The 22,165-nt window shown below is 47.8% G+C and overlaps 2 protein-coding genes across 2 annotated transcripts; both read right to left on the bottom strand.

Moving 5' to 3' along the window:
- Positions 1–3,484: 3,484 nt before the first annotated feature.
- LOC144109635 (endothelin-converting enzyme 1-like) lies at positions 3,485–14,906 on the bottom strand. Its single transcript, XM_077642453.1, has 3 exons — positions 14,725–14,906; positions 8,982–9,332; positions 3,485–5,194 (listed from the first exon to the last, which is right to left on the bottom strand). Exons 2-3 carry the CDS (start codon positions 9,309–9,311, stop codon positions 3,485–3,487), a joined length of 2,040 nt encoding a protein of 679 aa, XP_077498579.1. The 5' UTR covers positions 9,312–9,332; positions 14,725–14,906.
- Positions 14,907–19,593: 4,687 nt separating this feature from the next.
- On the bottom strand, positions 19,594–21,880 carry LOC144111346 (uncharacterized). Its single transcript, XM_077644619.1, has 2 exons — positions 21,269–21,880; positions 19,594–19,649 (listed from the first exon to the last, which is right to left on the bottom strand). Exons 1-2 carry the CDS (start codon positions 21,872–21,874, stop codon positions 19,608–19,610), a joined length of 648 nt encoding a protein of 215 aa, XP_077500745.1. The 5' UTR covers positions 21,875–21,880; the 3' UTR covers positions 19,594–19,607.
- Between the last annotated feature and the right edge of the window lie 285 nt (positions 21,881–22,165).

Here is a 22,165-nt window from a genome sequence, read left to right as displayed (position 1 = left end):
GGAACAGATTGCGGCGTGAACAGTGTACTCTCGTGCTGGGAGTAGTTCACGGAGCCTGCGGTCGGAGGTCGCGGCTCTTGGGCTGATTTGGATCCTCCCTCAGTCATCACCGAACTCGTGGCTGCCGCGGTTGATGTCCCACTTTTCGGTTTTCGTTTAGCAAGTAGAGCTTTATGTAGCCAAGGAGAGCCAGTCCGTTTTGGTGTGTCCGTCGACTTCTCAGATTGCTTCGACTGGACGTCATTACCTTCGATGGCCTGCTCTGGCTTTTCCCTGCGGGCTTGCTTGTTCGATCTCGAGGACTTATGCGGCCTGGCAGACTTTGCTTTCCGCGAAGGATTTGTAGACTTCGGGGACGGAGTGTTGCTTTCCATGACGCTCCGGCGACTGACCACCTTCTTCTTCCTCCTTATATGTTCTTGCTTGTGGCTTCTCCTTTTCGCAGCGTGTTTTTTCCGTCTTCGTGTTTTTTGATGCGGCGTTTCCTTATTTGCGCAGTACATCATAATTCGATTCTGGAGGCAAAAAAAACCAGTAAATCGTTGGCCACACCAAGAGTTTCTCTTCAACTGTTGACTTCAATGGCAAGCATCAACGCCATATGTGCTAATCGGGAGGTGCTGTTCGGCAGCGGCATCGCTATTCCATCCGACCGTGCAGTCTTAAGCCATGGCGTCGTTGATTCGGCAGTCTGTGACCTGCAGCTAGGAATTCGTGGTCGCTTTAGAGAGTGCAAGCAGGCTCTTCTTTAAGTAGGCACGACCGGAAACAGAATCTGGTAGAGATTAGGTCCTAAATCGTTATTATGTACGTTGCATTGTCATCATCAGCCTGACCACACCCAGAGCAGAGCAAACACCTCGCCCATTACTCCTTTTAACCCTGTCCTTGACCAACGGCCGCCACCGTATCCCTGCAAACTTCTCAATCTCATCCGCCCACCTAACCTTCTGCTGCCCCCTGCTACGCTTGCCTTCTCTTGGACTATTCCGTTACCTTCAATGACCAGCGATTATCTCGCCTTTGCATTACATGCCCTGCCCAAGCCCCTTTCTTCCTGCCGATTTTCACTGTGATATTACTGATACGCGTTTGTTCCCTCACCTACCCTGTCATCGTCGTGTCTCGTAACGTTACAACTATAATTTCCGTTCCCATATTTAAGTTTGCCTCACTTATAAAGCTTGTCCTGTGGTAGACCCGACTTGCTAACACTGCCATAGCGAACCAGTCGGGTAAGTTTTCGACAATGAATAGCAGAAAGGTAGACGCGTTCTGAGGAGAAATCTGGAGATCTATTGACAGTTATGATGCAATGTCGCTATATGCGAAAGCATTGCGTCCATAAACAGCTTTCGTTTCGAAAAAGCGCTTGTACATATATTCTGGGCATGCAAAGTTCTTGTTATGGCAACAACCGAAACAACGATACAAAACAGGACGAGCTTCTCTGTACATCTCCATTCTGTTTGCTGTCGGCATTCCGGATAGGCTAGAACTTGTTTAAACCGGTCTTTGCTTGAAGTGTCATAATTATATTGATCAACTTGGCACCGACATTTTCAATCAGTTCCCCCTATTGTCGGCAGGTAACGACTGGAATATAGTCGGAAACGACTATCTAACAATGTATCAGGAATTAAGGCGGCGCAGCGTGACACATTATCTGAGATCGTCCAATTTTTTCGTGCACCATGTAGCCTAGCCTCATAGAGATCTGTCAGTTGATTAGCGATAAAGGCACTATTTTGTTATGGTTAGGCTTAACATGGTGGCCATGACGTCACCACTCGGCAGATCATAAGGCGGTAGGCGTCCCCTTCGCCGTGAGGTATGGAAAAGTAGCCTAATCAAGTCGTAATACTTCGCATGCACGATAGATTGCGCCATCAAACAGCCTACGCTCGTTACTTCGTCTTCCAGATGGTGGCGGCAGGATTCTTTAATTTTATTTTTGTTATAGATGCTGCAGTCCGCAAGGGATTTTAGTAGGGTGGAATATAACACAGCACTAAAATAATCGCATTTACACAAAAAACTGAAGACAAAAGTACACTGCCAGGTCACTACAACAAATATTCTAACGCTATGAGCTGCAAAAATGGTCAAAAAATGAACTGCAAAAAAAAGCCATATCTGAGCTTTCGCGCCATTAGCCGAGACTGGCGGTAAACAAAGAAATGGAAGGTTGAGTTTCTGCCGTATTATTTAATTCCAATCTGCTACTGTCCTGGGGAAAAAAAGATATTTGAAATTATTATTTTTTTTACACGGAATGAAGTCATACAACAAGTTAGTTGATGTCTCTCCCTCGTGGCATATCCGGTAGAAAATGTAATTATGTCAAAGGTGCTAACATTGTAGTGTCTATTTACAACCAGATACATAAATTTTAGTCGGGAAATTCGATTACTTAGGGTTAGATGCTGAGAGTTGGCCCGTTTTAAATGTTCTGTGACTGACGTGCGGGAGAAACTAATGTAGATAAAGCGAACCGGGTTTTCCTGCACCCATTCAAGCTTTTTCGTTAGTTTTTGTAAAAAGGTTCCTGTTAATTCCTGCGTAATCGAGTACCGGAAGTATAATTGTGCTATATGCAAGTAAACGGACATTGATTGCGGATATCTTTAAGGCTCTTCTGAGAAATTAACGGCAGGCGTTAACGGCTATTTATCAATGTGCACATTCCATTTGAGGTTGTTATCTACAGGCCAAGGTATTTGTATTGTTACTTCAAAACGAAGAATATTGTTAGCTGAGCAATTGAAGTTAAGCTTATTCTTTTTGCGAGTAAAAGACTTGATCCGGTGGACTTTCTGTTTCTGAGTAGGACGCAGACGTTTGCATATATTTTTATTTTCACAGTAACATCTTCAACATCATGTATATAGAGGAGGAAAAGAAGAGCACCAAGAACCGAGCCCTGTGGAACGCCAGTAACGGAAAGTTTTTTCTGAGAATTGAAGGAAACGAATTGCTGACGTGCAATAAGATAATCTGATACCTAGTTAATGAGCTGATAATTTTTAAGAATTTATGCCGGGTATAGCAAAGGTGGCTGTGAATCGCAACTGTAGTACAGAATGCATGAATTAGATGGAGCTGCTTTTGCCTTAGAAGGGACACTTCCGGAAAAGGAAACATCCGCGGATGTTTGGATTTGATCCTCTCCACGCTCGTTGTGCACACCAATGTAAACACTCGAAGCTCCGGTAGCTAACGCTAAGTACAGCACTGGAACAGTGCTGGTGGAGATTTTTTTTTCCCGAAGTTAACGCTTTGCGACACACATTTATTGATATTGTTTTGGAAGCTGTCATTGTCATCATTTTCCTGCGAATGGCCTCGTTTATAGCTCGGTTATATTTCCTTCTATTTCGACTAAAAAAATTGCTCCTATTAAGACATTGGCGACAAGTGGCTCGACCCCTCCGGATGGTGGAAGTAAATCAAAAGTATTACGCGTTAGTTTGTGCTGTAGAGTTTAGTTGAAGTAACTGCAGGTTTTGGTAGGATTCATAGTGGCCCCTTTGTGGCAATTAAACGCCTGTGAAAAGGGCGCAAAGTTCGCAGCTGCTTCGTTGCAGCCTCCGGCGAAAACGCCTCGCATTGTGGTTGGTTGGCGGCACAGATTGAAGCAGGCCGTGATGAAGAAGACCTGCTCTTCCGTGTAGTTCTTCATGGTGCGCAGCGTCGACTCGTTCGCCCTCCGCTTGAACGCCGCGTATGCCACCTCGAGCGCAGGCAGCTCCCGAATTCCGTCGCCACCCATAATAGCGCATTGGGAGGGATTTATCGCCAGGGAAGACAACAGCCGGTCGCGTACGTGTCCTTGACTGTCCACGCGCAGGCCGACGTCGTCGAAAGCGCGGACGAGCTGTCGGGCAAACTCAAAGCCGATGCCTCCGAAGCGCATCGAAGCGGTTCCCTTGAATTGCACAAACGCTCGATCGCCAAGACTGGCCAGCGATACGAGCACGCTGTTCGTCAAGTAGTCGTATGTGAAAAACGGAAGCCGATAATTGCGGACAACGCGCAGCTCTCGCTCGAAAGTAGGCCCGGAGTGCGCCAGGCGCATAGTGTTCCTCCGCGCCTCGATCCAGGACTCGACGAAGGTGTCCTTCATCGAGAAGTTGGCGTGCATAACAGCCGAAGTGCCATTACTGAGGTCAGGCGGCGGCCACAAGACAGTGTGCGCAGTAGCCAGTTTTTCCGCGATGAAGTTACGTGTGGCGTTGTCCACTGACGAAAGACTGGCTATCTGGTCGCGCACTGTAAGCCCCACGTCAATGAAGTCATTGTCAAGGATTTGTCGGGATTGCGCGCTGAAGCGATTGGCCGCATAAAGCGATGCAACCAGTGGCCCAAACATGGCCTCCACCTCCGTTGAGCAGAAAATCCGGTGCAGGTGATCGCCTGCGCTCTTCACTCTGTACATGGCACTGTAAATATCGCTCGTAATGAGTGGTGCAAAGACCTGGACGAAGAACCAGGAGATGTGCTCCAGCAGCTCTGGGTGACTGTAGTTGCCAAACAGATTGCTCACGGCCGCTAGCAACGCAGTATCGGAGACCAATAACTTTTCGATCGGGCCGTAGCCGCTGCGCTGGCCGGGAGTCACGGTTGCGTTGAGGTTCTCAGTCCACTCCTGCGAAGATATTGAAGGCGTGTATCGGCTCATGTTTACGATGTCGATCCTGGCAGGCTTTTTATCTGTGCGCTGGTAGACCTGAGTAAACTCTTGGCAGATGTGTGCCTCCGCAGTGGCTACCTTCTTCATATGCTGGGCGCCCGGGCTTGACTTCCCGCTGCCGCCGAAGACCACGGAGAAGCTTTTCCAGTAAGCCTCATAGTCTTGCTTCTCGACGTATCGCTGGTAGCTTGCCCAGTATGGCATCATGTCTCCGACGGTTAGCAACAACTCCAACTTTCGAGTATTTGCTCGGAGTTGCAACCGTGTGTCAAACCAGAGGCCGATACCCCAGTTATAGGCAAGGTCTAGAAGTACTGCCAGAGGGTGCACACCTTCTTCCGGGGTCTCAGGCCATAGTATCCGGCGCTCCTGCATGAACTGTCGCAGCACATTCGAGCTCTTTGCAGCCACACCGGGATTTTTGTCGGCCATGCAAGCTTCAAACGCTGCAAGCGCCTGGTGACCGGCGGCCAGGCGCTCGGTGGCAGAGGACAGCTCCCTCTGCAAGGGCGTTGCAAACAAACAATACAGATACATTTTTCTTGTTTATATTTCAAGTTTAATACAAATCACTTGCAAAATCTGCTGGGCCAACGCCAGAAGCTAGTAGAAGCCCTTTGTACACACTCGTTATTGCTGCAGCGGACTGCACATAGATATCGGTTACATATGATCGCTCGACAAAGCAATGGCGGTCCACACTGGTGAGCCGGCATGTGAAAGTTCAACAAACATACCCCTCTATATTAAAGAGGTAGAAACGCTTAACTGAGAAGAGGAAGTTGCTAGCCAATTTGATTTCAAATGAGACTGTATTCCATACTTTCGCCCCGGAATATTGAATTAGGCGCCGCCCGTGGTTCGTGTTACGGGCAAATTAAAATTTATAGTATTGGCATTTCAAATATTTCTTAGTCCGCACAAAAACGTTTCTTGAAAGCAGGAAACTATTCCGTCTATTGTAATTTACTACCATTGCGATTTTAAGTTTGTGCACCCAAGGAAATGGCAAAATCTGTAACCTGTGAAGCAAACGTGCGCGGGATTGATACCTATCCGAGCAGGTTATTATACACAGTACTCTATCCTGCACAGAAACTGTCGAATCAATGTAGGACCTCGATGTGCTAGCCGAGTACTCACAGCAGTAAGTCAAGTGACAATGAAAAAGAGAAAATAATTATTTTGAGCACAGCATAGTAACCCTCTTGTTCAGATGATGTGACATGCTAAAGCAAGATTATAACAGAAGGTATCAATGTGTTTATGACAGTTAAGTCTGACATTTAATGTTACACCGAGGTATTTAAGGGCGTCAGCTTGCTCAATCAAAATGTCATCAATGAAAACAAGACGCTTAGTATCAATGGTGCGTTTGTGCAGTGACCTAAACACAATGTGCTTTCGTATCAGAATTTATTGTTAATTTGTTAGCTTGAAAGCACGCGGAGATGTGTGATACGCACGAGTAAGAGATAGGCAAAGGTACCGCTTTTTCCTAGCCACAATTTCAGTTACATTGTTGTCCGTTAAAACTATTGCAGTGGCATCAGCGTGCATTACCGTTTTGGGAACCTTAATATAATAGAATTATGTCATTAACGTAAAAGGAGAATAGTACAGGGCCTAAGTCTGACACCTGGGAAACTCCTGCGCAAACTGATCAGTGAGTTGATTTTAAGGGTTTCAGATTATCATATTGTTTTATTTTAGCAAGGCAGCTTGAAACAAAATCAAGAGTGGAATTTCTAAAACCACAGTGCTCTTGATTTTCAATAAATATTGAATTATTAAGAGTGACAAATGCTGCCTTTATATCTAGGAGCAAAGCTACATCTTTTTTCATCATTGTGCAAGAATGAACATAAATTTTCAGGGAATGTCATTATTGGTGTAAACCTGTTGCTGCTAAAGCCATGTTGACAATGAGATACGTGTTTAGTTTTTGTTCAAGTGGACTGCTAGGTTTTGGGAACAACTTTTTCGAATAAATTAATAACGATACACATCACACTGAACTCGGCTAAGGGCTACTTAATATTTCGCATCACCTTTCCTGGCAGGCCGGTGCGACGGAAAAGGCTGGACACTAGCTGATAATGCTGGCGTGGTTGATATTGTCACTAGAACTATGAGCAGCGCAGGGCATATCTCAAGCAGCAAATTCTAACTGCTTACTACAGGACATGCTTCGCAGAAACTGCTGTAGCCGGGCAGCATGCGCAAAAGCCGGTGACAAATTTTGACCCCACAGTCGGTTTGAATTTGTAACTCTAAATGATGGCTGGAGGTCACATCCATCTGGATAGCATTTGCTTAATACGCCAGAATTGTGAATACAAAGACAATATTAAATTACATTTACGTTCACTGGACAATGACCTGGGAGCCCACTAGGGTAATAATGAATAAGTTGCGTCCCGTTTTGCACAGATTTTAAATTTCTCATTAAGATGTTAAAAAAGTCGAAACCAACAGTAAATATTTAAGATAGCGTGTCAAACAAGCTTTTTATTCACTCGGTCATTCGAAATGTTCAGTGGCTTTTGAAATACGTTAGTGTGCATTGCTCCTTCAGTCAGACTTCTCCTCTAGAGGCGTTCGAGCATTAACACGCCGGCGTAGAAAGTACACAATAATTTCTGTGAAGCTCGCGTTAAAGAAACTCCTCCGCAGCCAAACAGCATCCTGTCCAGTCACGGACTCTAAACTGCCTGGAAGCAGCGACTCTGTTGTGATTTGTACGCAAATATAGCTATTTCTTTTCACTGTCGCTGGCAAGTATGTCTACCTAAAAAAAGGTGTTATTACAACGAGTGCGGAAACTTCCGCTGCAGTTATTGCTAGGAATAGCTGCAGGAACTAGCAGTTGTTGCTATGAAGAGAACAAGTAATCTGAGTAAAAGGTTGTTCAGTTTCACACATATTTGGAATAGACAACGAAATAGTACCACCGCTAGTCCCGTAGTGCAAACACGAGTACTTTCACTGTACTGCGAACAAAATACTCACTTTAGTAATCTAAGGTTTAGGACTTTAGAGGTTCGAATAAATTCTTCAATAAGGGAGTAATTACTCATTTTCATCTACCCAAGCACAGCCATATAATGCGCTCGGATGGATCACAAGATAAGACAGCCGCAAAAGTCCTGACTTGCCCAAATCCGCAGTGACACTCTGAAATTTTCTCTTCGCTCCGAGAATCGCTTAGAATACCGAAATTTTAACCTGTATGTTTGAAGGAACCCGCTGGTTAGAGCGTACAGAATTGAATTCACAGTGACAACCGACGTCTATATACGCGGTAACACGAACCACGTTTGCAAGCTGAGGTGTTCGATGTTAGGCCTGCCCCCGAATGGGCGCAGCGGTTTCGCTGAAGCTCCGCAAAGCGCACAGATGTGCCCAATCGTTCACCTATACTACCACCTCTTGTGCAGTTGGCAATGGTGCTACACTACAGCGGCGTGCATCATGTGATAATGTACATTAAACTTTCGAATGATGCGATGCCGGAGTGGGACTGCCGCATTGCGAATGTTGTGCTCCATGTCATTAGCTCTTGGCCCGTAGTATCCCGGCATGTGCAGCTGTACTTCTGGCCTGACAGCGGCTTGACTTCACATTTTAGCTGTGTCTCCGTTGTGTTCACATTATAGCCGACAGTTGTGAGAAATTTTAATGCAAAGTTTGCTTTAATTGAACGGAATTTAATCTCCTTTGCCATGCTGAGTATAGATCACCAACTACACGTTGCACTTCCGATCTAGCGAATGCGCGCTAATGAAAAGTGTATATATTATACACGTAACATGAGCATTCCTGTGAGGCGGCAAGAACTAATGTATCATTGAAAAGAGTAAGTGCAAGGAGGGTGCGCCAGTTAAAAGCGAAACTGTTCATAATATAAAAACTGCTTGACAATGAATGTGCAGCTGACAAATAAAGCGAGCAGCCACAAATAAAAGTCTCTATATATGTAATCTTTCACTTAAGGAAATGGTACCATCCTGAGAGACCAATCTTTACCAAAAAAAACAGGAAATGTTTTAATTTTTCGGTTATAAGCTTTTGTAACAATGTAAGAATACGAATAAAATCTCCAATGTAATTATTGAACATAGACACTCAGGAGGGTTTCTTTGCATTGAAGAGAAAATAGATAACAAGGAGCTCGAATGACCATAGCATTAGCTTTTACGCAAAGAACAGGAAAGGCTATCTCCCTTTTAGTCCATTTAATTGAGCGTTCATGAAATGATTCCAAAGACAGCGCGCTGCGACGCACTTCGAACTCCGTGAACCAGTCGGCGAGCATGAGGCCCATGAGGGCCGAGCCGTAACCGAACGGCGGTCCCCGCTCTGAGGCCACCCGCGACGCCCACTTGGAGCAGGCGAACGCCTCGAGGTCGTCGCAGGGGCTGATCGACTCGTTCACAAGGGCGGTCAGAAGGTTGGCGTAGTGGCGACACGAGATAGTAGTGCACAGAACCTGCTTCCGTCGGCCGCCCGAGCCGGTCGTCGCCCGCGAGGTGAGCATGTACAGCGACAGCGCCAGCGAGAATATCACCAGCACCACAAAGCTCGCGATCGTCGAACGCAGCGCCACCCTCTCCATGGCCACCTCGGCGGCCGTCGGCTGCACGAAAGTATGCGGGCGCCACGGGTGGCGTCGTTAAATGGCAACTGAACGACTTCTTGAGCAACCTGCGATATTCTAGGGTCCAAATGTATAGGGGCTGTAAGCAAAGCGTGCCAAGTGTTTTTGCGCTTGCATTTAAGATAGTGACGTCATCGACGATTGAATTTCTGGCTTCTCGTTAAAGCATCCTGGGAGCATGCGGTGAAGCTCGGTGTGACGTTAGGGAAGGTGAGATGTCAAATTACCGCTGCCGTCATCCACACCCTGTCGGGCCTCGTTGGATGCTGCCAAGCAACGTTCAAGGGGCTTTGCGTTCGGTGGCGTTGGTTTCTTTTTTTTTCTTAAAAACAAGCGTTTCTGCTTTAGAAATGCACCGCTACCTTCGATGACGTCATCATGCGCCACACACCTCATTTTAGATGCTATCCCGACAGGACGTCGCATGCTTTACCTGCAACTTGCACACATTCGACCCCTTTATGCTCCTCGATTCCTAAAACGTATGCAGTTGCCGTTTAGTTGGGAGAGCCCCGCGCGGGCGGTTTCACTGCGTATTGTGAAGTGATTGAAGGCTGCTTTAAGCGCGGTCATCACTCGGTTCGAGTTAAAACTGTTTATCGTTCCATCTCAGCATCCTTTCCTGGGCGCAAGGACGCACAAATATAACCTCCCCGTGACGGTTGTAATTTCTGAAGCAGTAGAAAATTGTCTACAAAGAAACCACCGTAGGAACACCTGCTTCAAAAAGGTAGTGGCAACCGGAATGCTGTTCAGCAACTGGCCACTCCGGATTTAATTCCAGTTTGCATGTGGGCATGGTAAAAACTTCCTTCTTGCCCTGAGGGGGACGTCTCTCTCACAGACGCTGCCGAAAGTGGTCTTCACGAAGCTAATGGCGCCGAGCAGGTGCAACCGCATCACTGCGGGGCAAACTCGTATGATTTCCCACCAACGCTTCGCAGGAGTCAAGTAGAATTATTTTTGTCTATGTATCATGCCCTGTAAGTCTATTGAATGAGTTCTTGTCTCCTTCTGGTACGCGGCAATTCAGAGAAACCGAATCTGTTACAGCAAACAGGCATTGAAGCCTGAATTTAGCCAGCGATAACTCCGTTAAACGTACACAGTATATACGCGCGAAAGGGCGCAAAGCGAGTTCTTGTATTTTGCGCACATGCCACACACAACGTACGCCCGATGTGCTTGTACAAGTGGCTAAGCAGTGGCGGCGACGACGTTATAGTTTGGGTTAGGAATTGTACAGAAGCTTTCACACATCATTTCTGTTGTATTGTGTTTTGGAATGCCAGGCCAAAATCTTGTGCAGGGCCACACCTTCTGCAAAGGTGGGTCCGATGCCGTCCCTTCCTTCATCGCTTCACAGTGGTTCTGACGGCCACCGGTGACGCACCGGCCGCTCTCGCATTACGGTTTTGTAGTGATAGCTACATTACGATAGCATTTCGAGCCTTCAGCGTGGCGGTGCCGCCCCGCCGTGGCTGCACTGCCACGCTGTCACGTGGGTAGTCACGTGTTGCGGAGCAGCTGCTGCTGCCGGCGGCGCGTCGCGCCGGCGAAGCCGAACTGCCACAGCTGTGCACATGACCGTGTGAAGTGGGACGAAGATGAAAAGGGAGCGCCAAGCGAAACGGAGCGGCGAAAGACTGACTTTGCACTTCGACTAAGCAAGTTCCACTCGGCGAGCTGTAGCTATCGCGTCACTCCAGTTTTAATCAGAGCTAAACCACCGCCAATTTTTTTTTGTACACTGCATATAGCAGCTTCATGCCTCCCAACAGGTACCGTCGTTTTTGCATGAAACCACATCATCAGTAACAGCTCTCCTTTGTTGCATAGTGATGCGCCAACCTCTAAGTTTTATAAACAAATATGTACCGCCGACTACAAACTTAATATCAATGCTCAATCGTGTGGCCGCGAAGCGTTGGCGACTGGTTCGAGACTAGGCTAGCGGGTATACAGGATACCAGTTTTCATCAGCCCCCACAAATACACTTTCTCAGAGCCAGCGGATGCTCCGCGGCGCTAATGTCGGTCTAAGCCACACGCTAGGGAATACATGCTGTTTCCCGGTGGCGTTGCATGCTAGCTGCAGTGGCTGTAAAATTAATAAACTTTTTGTTGTTAAATATTCTGCTCGCCTGGTCACCTATACAGCTTGAGAAATTTACGCATGAACTGCTAACAGTTTTGCTTTTAAAAATTGGGAAAATCTATTTATCAACATCCTATATTTTCACAGCCAGGGTGTTCGAAAATCTCTTTCGAGCGTCTAAGCGCCTAAAGTTATGACGGTGCACTGCTTGAAGAAAGCCAGCTAGATTGTCATTACTATGCTTACAGTCATAGCCATCGTCCACCCCGCCAGAGATTACCTGCTCTAAAATAATTACAGCCGACTTAGCTTACTTGGCCTAATGTGGAGTATTTTCGCTACCACTTTGCGTTTCATTTAGCTTTCGATTTGAGAGGCTAGGGTTTCAAGGTCAGGCTTCAGGCAAAGGGGGGCTAAATTGGTGAATGGGTTTCTTGGTAAAAGAGCATTATAGATTATAAGATATATAATATAAAGCGATGTGTTATGAATTTACTGCGCCAGGATTCACATTGATGAAGACAACGAGAGCGGTATTTAAACAAGAGAAGTGATCGGTCAGGTCTGCCATTTCCACCATGAAGAGTCACAAACTTCCTGGCCCTGATGGTATCACTAGCGAGTTCTATAAATCATTTTCACCTTCCCTTGCGCACGCTTCGATGGAGGTTTTCAAGCATCTGATGGAGTTGGTTCTTCCCTCCCACTTTTTTTTTTCCTGGAATAGTCTATTCACTCCAAGAACACAGGTATTAATCGAATGAAAACAGTTAAAAAATATCGTGTAATTTCCTTCTGTAATGTAGAAAACAGACTCTTTGCTAAGGTTCTTTGCAGTAGCCTGCAGCTAGTTGTCGCTGGCTCAATACGCTCGCATCAGGTCTGCGGTATCACAGGCCGCAGTATAAAAACCCATATCAATATTGCACGTTGGGTGTTGGAGACGGTATCAGATTAGAGTAATTCAAATTCAACTTGCGAAGGTGTTTGATAAAGTACGTCACGATTTCTTCTTTCTGCCTTCGAGCATGCAATTATTGTTGACGTTTCGCTCACGAGCCTAAGAGTGTGCTATGAGGTGTCCTATACAAGGCTAGTTGTTGAGAGCTATTCAAACGTATACCACTGAAATTAACAGACATTTTCTATTATCGCCTTTTTTGCTCTCCCAATATATCAGACCCCATTGTCTGAGTGTTAAGAGCGTAACTATCAGTTGTTTTTCCCTGGCTAAATGTGATATTAATGTTTTAACCCAAGCTGATGATGTCGCCCTCTTTCGTTCTGATAAAAAGAGTTCACTTGTGATATTACATTTCACTGAACAGAGTTATCAGGTGCGTCTCTTAATTTCGATGTCCACAGGATTTTGGTTAGGTTATTGGAATGCAAAGACAAGTAATTTTGGTGGCATAATAGGGAACTGCGGCTCCATGCATTACCTGGGGGTTCCTCTGCATCAAATTCCCGACAGTGGAGCCTAGCGGGATTCACAGATTATGTTCATGAAGGAACAAAACATGGTTTGGATGGGTAGGGAACTGTCAATGTTTGCTCGGTCCCAAGTCTGCAACATCGTCTTATTTGTTAAAGTTGCGTACGTCTTGCAGGTTGAAAACTAAAATGTTTTGAGAGATTTGCTCTCTGGTTTTGTTTGATGGCTTATAATAAACTCTTACACATCTCCGAGCCGGCTCCGAAAAGTCAGGTTATAAAATAAAATAAAGTTTTCGGCTCGAGATGTGTAAGAGTTTTTTGCACGTCTTGCAGGTTCTGCATCGTGCGGGAAAAAAAGTGCAGGTGATGCACAGAATATTCGCTACCTTCGTACGGTGCTCCTAATGGGAGCCCATGCGTCGAGACAACCTCTCTCGTTCTCTAGAGTCTGATGAAATATGCCTTGTTCATTTATTCGTGCGTAACCTTGTTCCGCGTTTTGTCTTTTTCAAGTCGGCACGCCTCTCTTTTTTAGTGGCCGTGCTTATTAGGACTCTTAGTGATCATTTATCTTTAGTATTCGCGCCAACTGGAGGGGCTCGTAAGGGACCGTAAGGGGTTTCCTTAAGGGAGTTTCTGAACATTCAAATCCCTCACTGTGCGCTTTCCTTTAGACTACCTGGATAGCTTCTCCAGGAGGCGGATGACTAAGATACTTAGTATTTGTCTCCTATGCCACTCTATCGGCAGATGGAGTTTTGTAACAGCAGTGTTTTAAAGCACGTTAAGCGAATGCACATTTCAATTCCGCTCCAAAAACTGTTTTTAAACTTTACATATCGGCACTGACCGTCAAGGCAAGGCTTTCTAGTAAGGGGATATTTGTGGCATAGCCAATGAATTCGCGCCTGTACGATACATGAGAGACCATCGACCATTGTTTCATTTTGTGCAGTGATACAATATTCTTCTGGGGCATTTTACAACGAGGGGTTAAAAACAAGACTTAAATCATACCGTACAGTATCTGTTTCTTGCTGTTGATAAAAACTGTGCTGTACCGTGTGATTTATTTATGTTGCTGGGACTGTTTAGTCTTTGTCAGAGGCGTATGATGGACCGCCGCGCCGAATCACCGCGGTCATTGAAGTCTTTCTAGAGCGCCGCGCTTTGATGCGGGGAGTACATGCTGTTCTGGAAGAGCCGCCTAGCTAGTTGTCTTATCTAGAGGCATGTTTTTTTCCTCTGAGAAGTTTCATGCTCGGGAAGCTGGGGACATGCGGGGGTATAGCGGGCTCGTAATATGCAACCCGACGTTTTGTGGCATCAGTACATTCCGATTTTCCTTTCCTGGAGTTTTTCAATAAAATAAAATTACGGCCATAACTAGGTTCTGTCGCGCAGTGGCCAGAGAAGCTGAGCTGTTCGCAGCACTGCGCATTCGAAACGCAGTATCTGCAATATTTATTTCATTTCTGCAGCTTCTGACACTAGAAGAGAAAATGGTTTTTTTTTTCGCCATTGGAAGCCTTAGGGCTAGCACACTACAAATTTGCTGGGGTTCTAGCCGGCTGAATCTTGTTATGCTGAGCAAAACCAGCGGCGAGTCACGTGTTTAGTCACATGGAACAGCTGGCGAGACGAGCGGTAGGCGCGGCGGGGACAAAGCGAGCGACGCAGCTGTGGCGAGTCACGTGGTGTAACGTCAGAGCCACAGCCCCGGCGAGCCTCATGTTTAGAGGTCAAATCTCGGAATCGTTTGACCTTGTGGTTTGGCGTGGGAGAAGCAGAGCTTTCGCTCTGTTTGAGGGAGGGGGGGGGGGGGGTGGCACGCACCTTGTGCTCCTTCTCAGGGTCGTCAATCGCGCCGGTGGTCAACCTCGGCGTTCCGGCAACCGTGGGTCTGCTCGCGATGCTGCTGCCTGCCGGAGAGGCACCGCCGCGTCGCTGCGAGATCGGGCATACGGCAAAACGAGAAGCCGCGAACGGGGACGCCGCAGTCGGCGATCGTGGCACCAGTCCAGAACGTCCTGCGCCGGTTAAGAAGTGAAGCAGAATAAAAAGGGCCAGCTGTGCTTCAACGTGGCTTGAACCTTGTTATACGAGCGAGAGCTCTGGTAGAGCCCGGCCTCCGCTGTTTCTAATCAAATGCCGAGGTTAAGGACAAAGGTCAAGGTCAGGTACCGAATGGTTAAAGTCATATGACCACGCCTTCACTCGTCGCCGCGGTGGCTGAGTGGTTATGGCGCTCGGCTGCTGGCTCGAAAGACGCGGCTTCTATCCCGGCCCCGGTGGTCGAATTTCGATGGAGGCGAAATTCTAGAGGCCCGTGCATTATGAGATGTCAGTGCTCGCTAAACAACCCCGGGTGGTCGAAATATCTGGAGCCCTTCACAACGGCGTCTGTCATAGTCTGAGTCGCTTTGGGATGTTAAATCCCCATAAACCATAAACGCCTTCACTCGCCCTGTCTCAATAAGAAAACGGTATCTGGAAAACTGTTTACCACGTATGCATTAGTGACTTGTCTCCAGCCACACTCATGTGATCATGGCCTATATTTATGTGCCTTTCTGTGAAGTAAGAACGTAGTGGATGTTTAGAGCTTGTCCTACGTACTTCTCTGTGTCCTCGTCTATAGCGCTAGTCTTTTCTAATTAATAACGTACAGCCAACTAGCCCAGCTTTTGGCCTTGACTTCATACTATCATAGATTGTGCCATACCACCAAGCAGTTATGTTCGGGTTGACCTAGTGAGGCATTGAAGGTGATTGTCGATGTGGTGCCTACTCTCTCGAATCAAATATCAATGCTCAATGGACAAGGTCAAACGTCAAGGTCAGATACGTAATCATCATAGCCATGTGATCGCGTGGTCATACTACCATAGCTTGGGCCATACCACAACGCTGTTAGGTTCGGTCCGACCTTGTGAGGCAGTGAAGGTCACCTTCTCATCCACATCAAAATTGGAAGTTGTACCCCGAGGAGTCGAGCTCTCGCTCTAATATATGCGGTTATTAATATTTGTTTGTTCAATCGGTGTTTTTGCTGTTAGCAGACGTGAACAGCCACGCGCGCGAACACAATGGTGCGAGAGAAATTAAAACGCCTCTATCCTCACTTAAAAATATTCATAGCCCTCAAAGCACACATATTTCACTGTTAACATTAGATACATTTAGCAAACCGTGTACCATGACGTGTACCGTGTTAGCGGTGCAGTTACTGGAGTATCAGGAGCCCGCGCGTCGTCAAAGCGCATGATAATAATAATAATAATTGGCTTTTGGGGAAAGGAAATGGCGCAGTATCTGTCTCATATATCGTTGGACACCTGAACCTCGCCGTAAGGGAAGGGATAAGGGAGGGAGTGAAAGACGAAAGGTAGAAAGGGGTGCCGTAGTGGAGGACTACGGAATAATTTCGACCACCATGTGCAGATTTGCTTCAAGGGCACCGGATGGCGCCAGTTCACCCAACAGTTGCTCGTGTGCATGCAGCATCGGGACCAATCAGCCCGAAACGATGAAAAATTGAAAATTGGCCTTTTTGTGGAAAGGAAATGGCGCAGTATCTGTCACATGTATCGGCTGACACTTGAACCACGCCGCAAGGGAGGGGTAAAGGAGGGAGAGAAAGATGAAAGGAAGAAAGAGGTGCCGTAGTGGAGGGCTGCGGAATAATGTCGACCACCTGGGGATCTTTAACGTGCACTGACATCGCCCAGCACACGGTTGCCTTTTGCGTTACGCTTCCATCTGAAACGCGGCCGCCGAAGCTGGGTTCGGACCCGAGTACTCCGGCTCAGTAGCCCAGCGCCCTAACCACCGCGCCACCACGGCGGGTTAGCGGTGGGCAGGTTCCCGGTATTTCAGCAACTGTTACTGTAACACAGCAGACACCGATATTGCAGCATCGAAAAAGCATGGTGGCCGTAACAAGAAAGCATCCAACGCCATATTCGTTATACTAGTAAGTTATTGGAAATATTCACGAACTATAAGCGGCACCGCAGTCGAGCCGAGATGGCAACCGTGAGCAGCGACTGCTGCCTATGATCATCCTGTGCGTATTTACAAGTTTGCTTGGTTGAGGGACTGTGTCACGTTTTTCATTGAAGGTGAGCGCCTATACTCCGCTCCATACGTAGCAGGCAGCGTTGCCAAACTTAGCGCACCTGTTCGCGCAGGCTATGTCCGTACCCGAAATATAGTTTGCCATACAACTAGAGTGAAAGCATGCATATCTCGTTGCGGTAAATCTTAAGCGCCCTGACGGACACCCCTTGGAATTCTTTTCATCTCTTGCAACATTTTCGTCCTGCGGCTCATCGAGACATCGGAAACGAAGAGTTACATTTGGCGGTATGATACGCGGCTGGCAAAGCAAATCGCTCCTACTGAAACCGCTCCCAAAAATAGCTCCCACCGGGCAAATTATAGCCAGAGGGTCCAAACGCTGAGAGCCTCACAGCTTCGACCGTCATTTTAAATGCTACCGCATTGTTTTATACCGCTCTTTGTTTTCGTCCAAACACTGAAAGGAGTTTTCAAAAGGACAAATAATACGAGACGGAGTAATATGTCTTCTCAGACGCACTACTTCCGCAGTCTCCGCGGCGTTGCCTGCTATGTAAGAAACGGAGAATAGTTTTAGCTAAACACTGCGTATTGTTCACCGTAAACCAAAGACCCGATTGCACTGTGGAGATCGTGCGCCTATTTCTGCAAGCGTCCGCCTTGCAAGCGGAGCCGCAAACGACAGTCGCCTGCTTCAAATACGTTTTTACCAAAGTCAAAATCGCTAGCGCCGAGTTCCTACACGCGGGATAGTCAGTTAATTACAAGCACGTTCCAGGTTCACTGCTGCACTGATACAGGTAAACAAGGCTTTGAGCAATCATTGCGTAATAGTGAAAGCTAAAACTTTGCGATGGTTTCTCTTCTGACTGCTAGAATTTCTGCTTTATGTCTTCGTCTTTGCGCTCTTTGCCTTTCAATCTGCTTTATGCTTTATGGGGTTTAACGTCCCAAAGCGAATCAGGCTATGGGGGACACCGTAGTGGAGGACTGCGGAATAATTTCGACACCCAGGGCTCTTTAACGTGCACTGACATTGCACAGCACATGGGCCTCTAGAATTTCGCCTTTATTGAAATTCGACCACCGCGGCCGGGATTGAATCCATGTCTTTCGGGTCAGCAGCCGACCGCCATAACCACTACGCCACAGCCGCGGCTGCTTCAATTTTAGTTCAGCCAGCTCAATTGCAGTAGCATTTACGTGTGCACATCACTTCAGTGGCAACTTACTCTTACGAAGTAGATTCATGAGCAGACTTTTTAGGGCGCTGGAGCGGTGTGTCGCGGAAGAAATCACAGGGCGGAAGTGCTGTGTTAAGCGCAGTGTGCCCGTTACTTAGTTTTATTTCTGTGCAGCTTTGGCTTAGCAGAAACACTTGCCATAAAAAGCACTGCCTGCTGCAAAATATTGATTCGTTTGCTGTGCAGAGTGCCACGTACTCGAGCGCTCTGATACACGATTGCCCTTGTTTCGTCGTGTACTCAAAACCACCGAGTCGGATCGCACCCTCGAAGGCGCGACGGGGCTGATAGATGCAGGCTCTTGTTCCTGCATTCACTGGCCGGTAATCCAATTATCAGATGTGAAACGAATGTATTGCAATTTACAGATCTGGTCTAGGTGGTAAACATAACCCTAGCCAACTCCACACGCTTCGCCACTTTATTCTTTCTTGCCCGCTGTCTAATACTCTCTCAAATGCGCTCGTCTATCGCCGCTCCGGTTTATTCACTTCGGTGTTTAATTTCACGGAACGAGAAACACGAGTGCTCAGAATAAACAGAGAAAAACGCGAAAATTTTAAATCGAAATATAAACCGCAAAACAGCACTGCTAACGGATGAACCGCCGCGGTCGCTCAGTGCTTAAGGCGCTCGTCTACTGAGCCGGAGTACCCGTGTTCGAACCCGACCTCGCCGGCCGTGTTTCGATGGAGGCGAAACGTAATAGGCGCCCGTGTGCTGCTCGAAGTCAGTGCACGTTAAAGACCCCCAGCTGGTCGAATTTATTGCGGAGCCCCCCACTACGGCGCCTCTTTCTTCCTTTGTTTGTTCACTCCCTACTTTATCCCTTCCCTTACGGCGTCGTTCAGGTGTCCCCTGAGATGAGAGAGAGATACTGCACCATAACCTTTCCCCAACGACCAGTTTACAATTCACAATTACTTTAACTGTGCTGTGTACGTGCATGTTCAAGATCACCAGGTGGTCGAAATTATCCGGGAGCCCTCCTCTACGGCACCTCTTTCTTCCTTTCTTCTTTCACTACCACCTTTCTCCTTTCCTTTAATGACACCGTTCGGGTGTGCATCGAGATACGTGAGATAGGTACTGCGTCACTTCCTTTCCTCAAGACCAATTTTCAATTCACACTTTTCCAAAGACGGCTACTGTCGTTGGCGTGAAAGGCAATCGCGTGCAATAGAAAAACCAGGCACGTTTTTCTTACCGCTTCCACGCGGGCAATAATGTCCCAGAAGGCGCTGAGGCGTCAGCGACTTTCCCAAAGCGGGCATTTCCGCTCTACTCCCAATGCTCGAGCTCGGTGACTTCAGTTTCCCATCGCTGGCATTGTCTTCCTTGCATAGCCTTTGTTGGCTAGCGGCACCGGAGCGCAGGGCCGCCACTTCAACTTCAGGTTTGTGTGTTGGCTTCGTCTCCGGTCGGTCTGTAATTCTGGAAGTAAAAGAAAACGAAAAAATATATAGAAAAACGTCATCAGTCAAGCAGCAGCACCTGTCAATAGCTACGAAAGTGTAGCATAGTGTGCGGGAAACTAGTGTACGCTCGACGCACCTGAGCTTGCAAGCGCTAGGCATAGCAGCGCTGACATTAGTAATGTAGCTAACAAACAGTGAATAAGATAAGATGCCGTAAAATTAAGCGCGTGGTATACATAACTGACTACTACATATTATTTTTAAGGACGATTGCGATACTTCATAATGGGATATTTTAATACTGCTCTATCTGCTTCAGCGCCGCGAATTGCAGTCTCCTCTCGGCGATGGCGACGAGTCTGTGCTGCAAAGCTAAGCCTAGCCTTTACTTTGCCATCGAGAAACCCTATGTCCTCTAGGCGGGGGCGATCAGGTTGTGCTTTGGCGGTGCGAACTGCAGAGTACTCTTTGTGGCGGCGCGCACTTCTGGATTCAGGCGTAGGCGGCGCTGAGCCTCTGCTCGCGCAGCTCGTTGAGCAGCAGCGGCAGACAAAGCATGCCCACCGGTTGCGCCGATGTACTAGAGAAAGACCTGGCTGAGACAATTTCGTATTGTATTGCACAAGCAGGCGGTTTGTGCTAGGAAGACAGCGCTGCGAGTGGCACGGCAGACGCGGACAATCTATCAGATGCGGAACTTTTCACACCATCGCCCGCCAACGGAGAGAAGCGTGGCGCGACTATGAGGAGGCTGTGCTTGGGTGCGCGTGGACGCATGACGCCGCACAAAGGCCTCCCCTGTACCCTAGCCTCCTTACCTACGGTCATGCAATGGGGATGGACGACGCGCGAACCTCTCTGACGCCATCTATGAGCGAGCGACGGTACTCTCGTTGGCTCGGTTACACCGGCGGTGGCGATGCGGCTCAACCCCCGAACGGGAGCTTAAAATTTGGACTCTAGTAATAATAATAATTTGGCCAAAAATGTGACGGCAAGAGCAGAGGCCAAGTGCGCGCTTTTCCCCTGACTGGAGGTCATCTGACTCCAGGCATTCTCGTACGCCAGGAACAAGTAACCGGGAAAGGAGGGCTAGTCGGTTTTTCGAACCGGAATACATTTCCTTCCTGCGTCCCTCTTTTTGTTATTGCACTTTTATTATCCACACCATATAGGTTCGCCGAGATCGCCGACATTCCGAGGGCAGGTATCCTACAGGGGCAGGAATCTGGCCTCCCACCTCCAAAGCCCGGGGCCCTCACCGCGATCTTTGCCGAACGCACGGAACTAGTGTTGTTACTCGGCGTCGGTGTGGTTCAGATAAACTGTGGCATAAACTGCGGAAATGCCTTGGTGCATAGGATGACACGGTCCTCTGCTAGCAGTCACTTCAATGTCCTTACTTCGCTCCCTCAGCTACGTAAGCGCGAGTGCCCTTTTACAAATGAGTCACTAGAGACACAGAAAGGGCAGCCACAAATGGCAGGCGCGAGGGAAACTAAATGCCACAGCAGCCTAGCGTACGGACACAGACGGCAACGTCAGCGAGTGCCCCAAAGCTTGCTTTTGCATCTAAATTGAAAGCGCTTTCCTACGGCTCCAGAAAAGTTATGCAGGACTAAGCGGGCTACTTACCGGCTGCATGGCGTTACTTTCATCAGGACTGGCCTTGCATTTGTTGTCGGGTGCCCCGTCGAGTTGATCCTGAGCTTCTTCATGCGCTCCCTGATGGCGTCCTTCGTCTAACAACTCTCGTATTTCCGCTTTATCCCTGTCCAGCATTTCATGTTCACCTAATTGGCGCTCTTGGTCAGCGGAACTTGATGCCGCGTCAGTCTTTGCGTCGGTGCGGTCACGAGGCACTTGAGGAGCAGATCCCGGCGGCAACAGTGCACTCTCGTGCTGAGCGTAGTTCAGGGAGCCTGCGGTCGGAGGTCGCGATTCTTGGGCTGATTTGGATCCTCCCCCTGTCATCACCGAACTCGTGGCTGCCGCGGTTGATGTCCCACTTTTTGGTTTTGGGTTACCAGGTAGAGCTTTCTGTAACCAAGGAGAGCCAGTCCGTTTTGGTGTGCTCGTCGACTTCTCAGATTGCTTCGACTGGACGTCATTACCTTCGATGGCCTGCTCTGGCTTTTCCCTGCGGGCTTGCTTGTTCGATCTCGAGGACTTATGCGGCCTGGCACACTTCGCTTTCCGCGAAGGCTTTGTAGCCTTCGGGGACGCAGTGTTGCTTTCCATGACGCTTCGGCGACTGACCACCTTCTTCTTCCTCCTCATATGTGTTTGCTTGTGGCTCCTCCTTTAGGCCACGTGTTTTATTCGTCTTCGTGTATTTTGATACGCGGTTTGCTTATTTGCGCATTATATCATAATTCAATGCTAGAGGCACAGAACACCAGTCAGCCGTTGGCCACACCTAGTGTTCCTCTTCCACTGCTGACTTCAATGGGAAGCATCAGCGCCTTGTGCTCATCGGGAGGTGCTGTTCGGCAACGGCATCGCTATTGCATCCGACAGTGCAGTCAAAAG

This window comes from Amblyomma americanum, chromosome 11, assembly GCF_052857255.1.
Source record: "Amblyomma americanum isolate KBUSLIRL-KWMA chromosome 11, ASM5285725v1, whole genome shotgun sequence".
Classification (NCBI taxonomy): Eukaryota; Metazoa; Arthropoda; class Arachnida; order Ixodida; family Ixodidae; genus Amblyomma; species Amblyomma americanum.
Note: the sequence above shows the minus strand (reverse complement) of the source record. Positions and strands in the feature narration are given on the sequence as shown.

Coding starts and splice junctions, on each gene's coding strand:
- LOC144109635 (XM_077642453.1), bottom strand. CDS start 9,311: ATGGAGAGGGTGGCGCTGCGTTCGACGATCGCGAGCTTTGTGGTGCTG. Junction 5,195..8,981: donor ACTGGTTCACGGAGTTCGAA/GTGCGTCGCAGC, acceptor ACGCCCTTGCAG/AGGGAGCTGTCCTCTGCCAC.
- LOC144111346 (XM_077644619.1), bottom strand. CDS start 21,874: ATGGAAAGCAACACTGCGTCCCCGAAGGCTACAAAGCCTTCGCGGAAA. Junction 19,650..21,268: donor AAAGTAACGCCATGCAGCCG/GTAAGTAGCCCG, acceptor TTTTACTTCCAG/AATTACAGACCGACCGGAGA.